The 11,050-nt window shown below is 30.4% G+C and overlaps 1 protein-coding gene across 3 annotated transcripts in view; it reads left to right on the forward strand.

Annotated features, from left to right (window-relative positions):
* Positions 1–6,063: 6,063 nt before the first annotated feature.
* The window catches only part of LOC117172471 (armadillo segment polarity protein), a 17,996-nt gene continuing 13,009 nt past the window's right edge, over positions 6,064–11,050 (forward strand). For all 3 annotated transcript variants that reach the window (XM_033360436.1, XM_033360437.1, XM_033360438.1), the window contains exons 1-2: positions 6,064–6,167; positions 8,655–8,712. In XM_033360436.1, coding sequence (XP_033216327.1) covers positions 8,676–8,712 — 37 coding nt within the window. In that variant the 5' untranslated portion in view covers positions 6,064–6,167; positions 8,655–8,675. The remainder of the gene's footprint in view (positions 6,168–8,654; positions 8,713–11,050) is intronic.

An 11,050-nucleotide genomic window follows, 5' to 3' on the forward strand; every position in this document is an offset into this window, starting at 1 on the left:
GTCCCACTCACAGTTTTGGTCAAATATCCACGTTTTGAGACTCTTGAATCTGAAAAGCAGGTTTTTACGAATGTGTCTGCCTGTGTGTACATCTGTAGATTTTTAGTTTGTTAGCAGGATAAATTTTGAAATAATTGACAAATTCGATTGGCCTTTGGTATACTCTTTTAGTGTCTTAAGTTGAAGGTCAAGTTTATTACCCAGATATTTTCGATAAAAATTCAAAACGTGAGCGCATTTTGAACATTTTTGAAAGCACTTTTTTAGATTTGAGAATTATATGTACGGTTGTTAGTTGTATTCCAAAACATGAACAATTTATCCTTATGCATTTTTTGATTAAGAAAAAAAATACCGGAGTTATAGCATTTACAATATTCCGAAAAGTAAACGAAAAGTAACATTTCAAGCCAAACAACGTATGATATGAAAAAAGCCAGAGAAAGAAAAACGTTGCATTTTGAACAACCGCCTATAATATTATCCTAACTTTTTTTTTGAAAAAAAAAATATTAAAAATAAAAACAATTAATTTTTCGAACAAACGACACAAGCTACGAAAAAAATAATAAGGCAAAAGTTGTTGGTTCTCGCGCTTCGGGCTCGATAATATATTCAGGGGCGTACACTCCCTCTGCCACCGGGGTAGCGACGGGCTTTTTTCGTATAAAAAAAACGCTTTTTCCTAATTTTTACTTAAAATTGTGAATTGTTTAGTATTATTTTCAGTAAAATCTACATTTTCCAGTCCACCTCACTCAAACCCACACCCCGCCCACCTAACCTCTTGGGTACCCACCCTCCCAGTTGGGGTAGCAACCGCTACTTTTCATACATGGTTTGTGCGCCCCTGAATATATTATTCTCGCGCGCTAGCACTCGATCTTTGGTTTTCCCCCACATTTGTACACAGGCCTTTTAAAATTAAAGTTCAACAAATCGACAACTCCAATTTGCTTGAGATGACACATTCTCATCACGTATCTCGTGCTTTGCACTCGATTTTGTTTAAAATGTGAACTTTTCTACAATATGTTCAACACTATTACATCAAATGTATATTATATTTATTTCTGCACCTCGGGCTGGCACTGCTTATGCATATATTGCAAAATAATGTATACATTTTATTTTTCATAATTTACTTTAATATTTGCTCCTTATTTTGACTAAATTTTATTCTGGGTGACCATGGAAAATCTCATTTCAATAAATTTATATTATTACAATTCATAATATGTATATTGGTATTGAAACATCCGTATTTTCATTATATCGTTTTTAAAATTAATAAAAAGTGCGCTTCATATAAAAAGAACAATTTTGATATTAAAGTTTGTAATGTAACTTGCGTCGTTTCTCCATAAATTTAATTTATTTATTTTTAATGTTATTTTTTTTATTTTTTACGAACTTTAAAACATAACAAAGCTTGAGCCCGAAATATAAGGAGGCTAAATAAGAATAAAAAAGAGCGTATAGAAAAAACTTATTCTGTTCCGGGAAAATAAAGATTTTGTGTGGGAGTATCGCATTGTGACAGTGATAAAAGTTTTAAAAGTGGCTTTGAGTAGAAATTGAAGATTTTAGGTTGGAATTTGATTATAATATAACATATGAATCAGACGAATGGAAACAAAAATACAATGCTTACAGGAACAGTCGAGAATAGCGCGAAATCGCGATCTGTCGGTGGTATCTGAGCGCTAGTCACTAGTACCATAATGATCTGTTATGAAATACAGCATTCTTCATACAAGAGTCAAAGTATCTCAAGTGTGCCACTTTTAAATCGAGAGTTCTATTTTCCATCAATTTATACTGTTTTCGATTTGTTTTTATATCAAAATAACTCCGCTAAAACATTTTTTCAAAATTTTTGTTTTTTTTTTAAGATGTTAACATTCAAAGTTCTTGATCATTTTTTTTCAAACATGTATTACTCGCGAACCGTTTAACGAAATTCAATAATTGAGTTCTGAAAATTTGTTTTACGAAGTATACTTTACGCTAAAAACTTGTTCGGTATTATAAAACCTTTTTTTATTCTTTAAATAATCGTTTGTTTTAAACAATGGAAAATTAGTTAAACTTCTGTGCCTGTGACAGAATTCTTTCATTTTTCAATAGATTCTACAATCACTTTCGAAAATTTTAGTGAAAAAAAGGTTGTATTTTGCAGCGCTGGTCGAGTACGTTCGGACGCGCGCGGGTATCATATTGAGTACAATATCACACGAATTTTCCACTAAAATGATCAATGTTAAAAAAAAGATGTTTTAATCAAGTGGTTCAACTTTCTACAAGGTATAGTCATTTTTTTAATCAAAAAGATGAATTTTCAACCAACATGTTTAATTTTCTACTAAAAAAGATGAATTTTTAACAAAGTAGATCCAGAATCAACTAAGAAAATCGATTTTCAATAAAAAGTTGAATGGTTAAGTTTTCAGTTGAAAAGATTAATTTAAAAAAATTATTATATTATCAAAATAAATCACTTTTCCACAAAATAGATTAATTTTCAATTAAAAGAATAAATCATCATTCAAACAAAATTAATTTTTTAATAAAGTGGATCAACTTCAAGCCGAGAAATAGGGAAACAATTGGGTAATAAATTATTTTGAATAAAATTATTATGGGTATCATATTAAGTACAATATGAAACGAATTTTAAACTGAAATGATAAATTTTGTTTGAAAAAATACATTTTTAATCAAGCAGTTCAACTTTCTACCAGGTATAGTTATTTTCTGATCAAAAAGATGAATTTTCAACCAAGAAGATTGAATTTCTACTCAAAAAGAATAAGGTGGTTTAATTTTCAATTAGGCATAGATAAATTTTCAAACAAAGAAATGCATCTTTATCCAAAAATATTTTTTTTTAAGACTATGTTTAAGTATTCAATCAAGTACTTGAATTTTCAATCAAAACATGTGAATTTCAAAAAAAAAAAAATCGAATAGTAAAATTATCATTGAAAATATTAGTTTTTATTTCAAAAAACAAATTTTAACCAAAAAATTAATTTTTCCAACAAAAAGATGAATTTTTAACTGAACTAATAAAGATTCAACACAAAAACGGAATTTTTAATAAAATAGTTCAACCTTCAAGAAAGTATAGTGAAATTTTCAACCAAGAAGATTAATTTTCTATCAAAAAAGTCTTTTTTAACGAATTGGTTCAAACATTCAACCTAGTAGTTCAATTTTAAACCAAAAAAGATGAATTTTCAATTAAAAAATTTAATAGTTGGTATTTAAAATAATGAAGATTTTAAATTTAAATACCAATAACTAAATTTTTTTATTGAAACTTCATATTTTTTGGTTTAAAATTCAACTACTAGGTTAAATGCTTCAACGATTTGTTAAAAAAAAATACTTTTTTTGTATAAAATTAATCTTCATGGTTGAAAATTTCACTATAATTTGTTGAAGATTAAACTATCGCGTCCAAATGTGCTCGATTAGGGCTGGAGGTCGGAGTGCTGTCACAAAAAATCAATAACTTTTGAACTACTGCAAAATACAAACTTTTTTTTTCACCAAAATTTTTGGAAGAGATTGTAGAATCTATTGACACCTTAAAGAATTCTTTTACCAAAATTTTCATAACTCAATTATTGAATTTCGTTAATCCGATCGCGATTAATCCATGTTTGAAAAAAATGATCAAGAACTTTGATTGTTAATAACTTTAAAAAAATGTTTTGCAAAAATATTTTAGGGGAGTTATTTTGATATGAAAACGACGCGAAAACTGTATAAATTAATTAAAAATAGAATTATCGATTTGAAAGTGGCACACTTGATATATTTGGCCTAAACGACAATGCCACTTCCGTAAGATTTTCCTTAGTACGGCAGATATGAGGTTTGTTATAATCTCAATAAATCTTTTAGTTTTTATCAGAAAAATAATTAAATATTAATACTTAATTATAAAAGTAAACTTGATATAGTAAGAAATAAAACCAATCTCGCTCAGCGAATAACACTGTTTGAAAGTGGAGATATTATATTCTCACCCAGTAACATTTATTTTCCCGGTTCATAATGTACCTTTAACATTCTCAGTCAGCATTTGACACAGTATACAGTGTAAAATTGGTGCGAGGTGAGGCCTTATATTGGTATACCGGATTACTATTGCAAACTGCACCATCTAGTTTGTATCCCACTACCCATCGCAGTATGAAAGGGGATAGCTTACAAGTTGTAAACTGTATAATTCACCGTTTATAATTCACATTGGGATAACATATGGTCTACCAGTTTTAAAGCGAAACCTTACAATGAGAAGCAGTGATTTAAGCAGCGTTTACCAACGCTAATCCACTCTATAATGTCAAACTGTAATAGCTGCTTTATGTATTGCTACAAATGGTATTTCGACTAGTATAATTTCAGATTACTAGTTCACACTGCATTCAATACAATGAAAACTGCTCATTTCACAGTGGGTACGCTTTAAACCTTAGCTTTAATGTTCGAAATTGTACATCTTACAGTCTACTTTTTTCCGTGAAATGCAAAGTGGCTCGAGGAAAAATTGTAGATATAATTTAGGGAGCTTCCATAAAGGATGTCACAATTTTAGGGGAGGGGGTGGGGGTAACCGAATTGTGACAGTCTGTGACAATTTCACAGACTCCCATTGGCAAAATGTGACAATGGGGGTGAGGGGGTCGAAAATTAGACAAAAAATGTAACATCCTTTATGAAAGCTCCCTTAGGCGAAACATGTTATTAGTTTTTTACGAATAAAAAAAAACTAGGCGTCCTATAAAAAAGTGAATGATTACCAATTTGTAGATCCTTTTTGGGTGCACTATTTTTAATCATTCATATTAAATTTTGGCTGGCTAACGAACATCCCCTTCATTTTAAAACACGAAAAACGTTTACCAAAGGCCAATCCAATCTCTCAATTCTTTGGAAAGTTATCGTGCTAACAAAATAAAAATCTACAGAAACGCGAACGAACTGACAGACAGGCACATTCGTAAAAACGTGTTTTTCGGATTCAGGGGTCTCACAACTTAAAATTTTTTTACAAACAACACAAGCTATAAAAAAAATGAGTAGATTAAAGTTGCTCATTATCATTAAAAAAAAAATGAAAACTTTTGCAAATTTGTGATCATAAATTTGTTGATAGAAAGCGCAGTTTCTGTTTCAAACCTAAAACAAACATTTGAAATAAAAAAATTAAATTGTCTGAAAAATGACACAAAGTACGAAAAAAATTGATCGACAAACGTTCACCCAAAAAAAATCTATAGATTTTTACATTCTCATCAGAGAACGTATTGATAAGATTAAAAATAAACAAAATTTGTTCGAAAAAACGACACAAGAGACCACAGTGGGCACAAAATTTGGCGACGTCTTTACGACATCTTTACGACAACATTACGACATCCTATGTCCATGTCGTTAAGGTGCCTTTACGACATCGTAAATAAGTCGTATGATCTGACGATGTCTTTAGGATATTGCAAAGACACCGAAACGACATAGACATAGGATGTCGTAAAGATGTCGTAACGATTTCGTAAAAAAGTCGCCAAATTTTGTGCCCACGCTGGGACGAAAAAAACTGAAAAGACAAAATTCGTTTAAACAAAAAATATCAACAAAATTTGCTAGAAATTCTCGTTATAAATATATATTAAAAATAAAAATATTCAGTTGTGGGAAAAGGACACAAAAGCTATAATACTATTTTCTTTAACAAAAATGTTCGCCTAAATTATATCTACAAAATTTGCTGAGAACCACCTTACGCTAGGATGCGTAACGTTATTTATCTTTTATCTGCGTGTAGGGTAGTTTCCATACCTGAAAGAAAAATATATAAAGGTCAAGGAAAATTAAAAATTAGTCAGGGAATTTCAAAGTTAAGATTTTGTAGCAACCCCTGTAAAACTTAAAACTCCGTTGGGATCTGCATTTCATAAAAAAATATTTAAAATGTACCGCTGATTACTATGGTGCGCATGCGTAGGTGCAGGCATTGCCATTGTCAGGACAGTCATATCGTTGTCGTGAGAGAGGTGGACGCGTGGAGACTTTTACTCGTTTTAATGAGTTTGAGACACTAAAAATAGTCGGGATATTAAAAATTCCGCTTCTGCAATATCTGAAAAACCGTAAGTATACGAGATTCCCACTTTATAGTAATTTTAAGTGCACCGATTTTCGTAATCTATTGGTTTAAATCTCCGATTCACGCCCTTTTATTCACTGATGCCGCAGCTGCTCTACTTTGACAGAATCACAGAAAATGGTCGCCCACGCTTCTGAACCCTTTCCTAGCTTTTTTCATTGTCTCCAATATTAACTGGTTTATCAGTTCAGACTTCAATCGTTTCATTTGTTACGAATATCTTTTATTTTTTAAAACGGTACCGGTTTCGTTTAATTTGTTTCGCTCGTTTAGTATACAGTGTAGTCATAAATGGCTGTGAAATGTGAATGTTTGCTAGAAGAGTGTAGCTTCGATTCACACATTTTTAAAGAATAATATTTATTTTGCATAAATAGCAAAAAATTGCGATGGGCAGATATAATTTTTTTTAGCTAAACATTCCTCAAGGCCTCAAACCATGAGGAATGTTTGCGTCAAGTTTTAAACTCGTATGATTGTGACATGGGAGGACACTGGATACAAAGGATTCTTAAATGACTGAACCTTATGGGCATATCTGCTGAAACTCTCAACTTGTTATCCCGGAAATAAAAAAAATTATATTGTTATATATTATGTTTTTATATTATCACTAGGAATTTTTTGATAAATTTTAGAAGTGGTCATTCCATTTTATTTCACTCGGTTTTGACCTAATCTTAAAATATTTTCATACTTCGTTATAATAATACTCAATATTTTTTTAACTTATATCACATAAAATTATTGAAGCCATGACTGCGTTTACTGGCATTTTTTACAAATAGCAGGATTTTGTCGATACACGTCACAATTAAATTACTGAAGGGCATGTGATATCTAGAAAATTGTCGATTTTACCAGTCTTAGGTTCCCTCGGCTTTTTTGCTAAAATAATAAATATTTTGTCTTAAAAATTTGGGAAATGATAGCGAACATGCTAGCGGACGTCCCCACACACACGAAAATACGAACTCTCTAGAGCCTCGTCTAGTGGCCACCAGGTTTTGTATTTTCGTGTACAACGTTACCGGCTGATGCTGTTGGAATTGATTGTTGAAATAGATTTTTTTACATCTTTTATTATTAAACTTTGTACTTAAACGTAGTTTTCTTTCGGCTCTTGCATTTCTCAAAGTTTGAGACGGATATTTTATGTATAAAAAAAGTTCGAACGTTCAAAAAATGTTGAGGTTCAGAAAAAAGATGAAATAATTTTCAGAGAAGTTCCTACCAAAATGCAGTACCTAAACTTACTTTATTGTACTCTAATACATTTCCCAAAGTTTCAGCTCGATATTTTATTTACAAAAACAATTCTTAGGTTCAAAAAAACATTCAGTGAACTGAAAAAGTGTGGTTGGTAATATAGGTATTTAGCTGTGTCACATGCCCTTAATAATATTCATTTAGAACTTGGAGTGTTGTTAAAGCGTACAAGTGTAGAAAAAATTTCACCTTGATGGAAGTTTCGGCATGAATTCATATGTTTTATTTCTTATTAAAACATAAGCAACTATCACAAACCTTGTTCGGCATACTTCTGAATCTCGGTTTAGGAATTCGTAGAACTGCTGTCCCATGAAGTTTCTCAGCTCAAGGGGCAAAAGATGGGCAAGATTACGATATCAGTGGCGACAAAGTTTTATTGTGGATTCCTATAGGATTTTTTGCGAGAAACACGAATCTGAAAGTTTTAAATCCACATTAAAACTTTGTCGCCACGGATATCGTAATCTTGCCGAAATTACTTATGGTCCGTGGTTGCAAAACATTTTGAAACGTTATCCTAAAAGTTAGGAGAAAAGGGTTTAACTATTCAGTAAATTAAACAGAAATATCGGTTAAAAGAAATTATTAGTTTAATTAAATAATTATTCTCATCAGTAGGCTAAATATATGCAATTGTTGTGCACTTTGTACATAAGTCAATCAAAAGAATTATATTATGTAATTACTTTAAGTTGTCAATGCATAACAGATAATAAGACTTGTATTGTAAATGTTTATACTTCCATTTTAAAGTCTTATTATGTGTATATTTTACGCTTATAACTAGTCTCATTTTTACAGGAGCATACCATAAAGCAATTTTTAAGTCTGATATATGTACGGGAATTTTGAAGAATTGTGTGGGAAATGTACGGGAATTTAATCATGCACCTTCAATGGATACCCTTTAATAAATTAATTGATTAATTATTTGATTTTTCCGATTAAGAAAAAAACCTGTATGTCGGAGGGTGAAGTTAGAAAATGATATAAATTTAGGGTAAGAGACGAAGTCGACAGCAGTTGTAATAGTTTAGAAAACTTATTTAACTCTGTGAAAAGGTTACTTTAAGCCCCTCAACCCTAAGTTATAAATCGCCCACACTCGTATTATAATATCGGATATTTAATATCACAAAAGGAAACTTCCTGCCCTATCAAAGCTTAAATGATTAAATAAGTTAATCTTTCTCTTCAGGTGCGGATATCTGTCTGAACCATGAGCTACCAAATGGCTTCAAACCAATCCAGACAAAGTAAGCATCTACAAGTAAATCATGAACTGTGAATAAAAACTTTCATGCATTATAAATGATCAATATCGGGGTTTCTAAAAGATCTGTTAAGAATGGAAAAGTTATGGAATTTCAAAAATGTTTTTGTGTCCCTAGGAAAGTCGGGGAATTAAAAAAAAAATGGCTGGAATTTTTTATATATTCTTATTTAAATTATTTCAAAGGCTTCATAATTATTTTACTAATTTGCGGGGAATTTCGAGTTTGTGAATTCACACGGATCGATTTTTTACTATTGAGAATAATATGATTATAAATCCAGAATTACACAAAAATTTATAACATCAATGAGATTTGTTTCGAATTGAAAATGATTGAAAATTCCTTTAAATTCGCATCGATCAAAAAATGTACAAGAAATTGTTAGCAAATCAGTCTGCGACCAGTAAAAGGTGTTGCTATTCAGGGCTGGACCCTAGACCGGGAAACCGGGAATTTGTTGAGACCGGGAAAACCCAAGAAATGACACTGAATTTTTGTTGACTGGGGATTTAAAAATTTTTGGAAGAAAAATGTACCAATCACTTAAAATATCAGAAATTCCATATCATATGATATAATTCGTTTAAAATAAGTTTGATTTCAACTCTTTTTTCTAAAGTTAATTTATTAACTCACACCAAACAAAAATGGAATTGCTAAAATTTCAAGGAAAAAATGTATTTTCAGCAAAAGAAAAAAAGAATTTTCAACACAATATTTTTAACTTAAATGATGAACCTTCATCCAGAAAAAATAAATGTTCGACTAAATAATTCGACTTACAACGAATTAGTTGAAGCCTTAAAAAAAACAGAAAAGGATCATTGTTCTACCAACAGAGATAATTTTTCAGGACTGCAAAATCAATCAATTTTTTAATTGTTCAGATTCCAGAATTTTGGCATTCAGAAATTTACTTGCATTAGCAATTTTATAGTATCGGATAGTTTATAATGTAGAAAATTTCATTTTGCGGCATTTTTCAGCCGGTTCGCTAAACATAGACTGCGCGATGTAATTTTAATTGTTCCACTTAAAAATTTGTAATTTGAAAGTGGAAGTGTTGAATTTTGACGTATAGATAAAAAGTGAACAATTAGTAATTTGAAATGACTTAAAATAAGCATAGTTTAACTTCTAATTTAAAAAGTGTTTAGTTTGAAACAAATTTGTAATCGTTTAAGTGTTAATGTCTAATGTAAAATTGCCTGAAATGATACGAATTTATTGATTCATTCTTTAATTTAGAGCATTGCAAATTGTTCACGCGTTCAATATAATTGTATACATTCTGAATTTTTTAAATTATACCAGCATCGTGTCACGCGTGAATAATGTTAGTGTTGTTTAATTTTAAAAACAAAAATGGCTATTAACCGAGTTTTACTCGAACTTATACGTAAATAAAGACTACTATGTTTTCTTAAAAAACTTCGACATCATTGACTCGACCTGATCTAGCGCAAGTGAATCATAATTATTCTCAATTTAAAGATTACATAGTTTATTATGAAAGTAAACACAAATGGTAGCGTGGGTGTATATTTTATACCCAGTATTAGAATTGTATAGTATTATAATTATAATTACTATTATAATTATAATAGTATTAGAATTGTCGGAAATTTGACATCACACTTTTTCAACGGATCTCCACGTTTCGAGACCCCCTTAATCCGAAAATCAGGTTTTCACGATGGCGTCCGTCTGTCTGTCGATAACACGATAACTCTCGAAAAAATGAACGAATCAAATCCATCTTTGGCACACCTTTTTTAAGGTCCTAAAAGAAAGGAGGTGTTCGTTAACCAGCCATTTTTGATAAAAATTCAAAAAGTGAGCGCATTTTGAAAATTTTTTAGACCACTTTTTTCTGAATTTGAAAATTCTATGTACGGATATTTATAGTATTGAAAAGAAGAAACAATTTATCCTAATGACTTTTTTCGATAAAAAAAAATTCTCAGAGTTATAGCGTTTTCAAAATTTTTTTAATCAACCGAAAATCAAAATTTGAAGAAGAAAAACGCACGATATGAAGAAAAGTCAAGAGAAGAAAAACATTTCTTTTTGAAATCCCTACAAGATTATCATAACCAATTTTTCGATTTTCTTCAAAAATCGACAATTCAAATTTTGATTGCACAAAAAATAATGGAAAATAAAAAATTCCATTTTGTGGACAAACTATGTAGGATACAAAAAAAGTTGAATCAACAAAAATGGTTATCCCAAAAAAGATCTACAATTTCGTTAAGAATCACTTCTTGATAGGACGCATACTTTTTGTTTTATTCGTGAAAAATAACGTTGAAAA

Source organism: Belonocnema kinseyi, chromosome 5, assembly GCF_010883055.1.
Source record: "Belonocnema kinseyi isolate 2016_QV_RU_SX_M_011 chromosome 5, B_treatae_v1, whole genome shotgun sequence".
NCBI lineage: Eukaryota > Metazoa > Arthropoda > Insecta > Hymenoptera > Cynipidae > Belonocnema > Belonocnema kinseyi.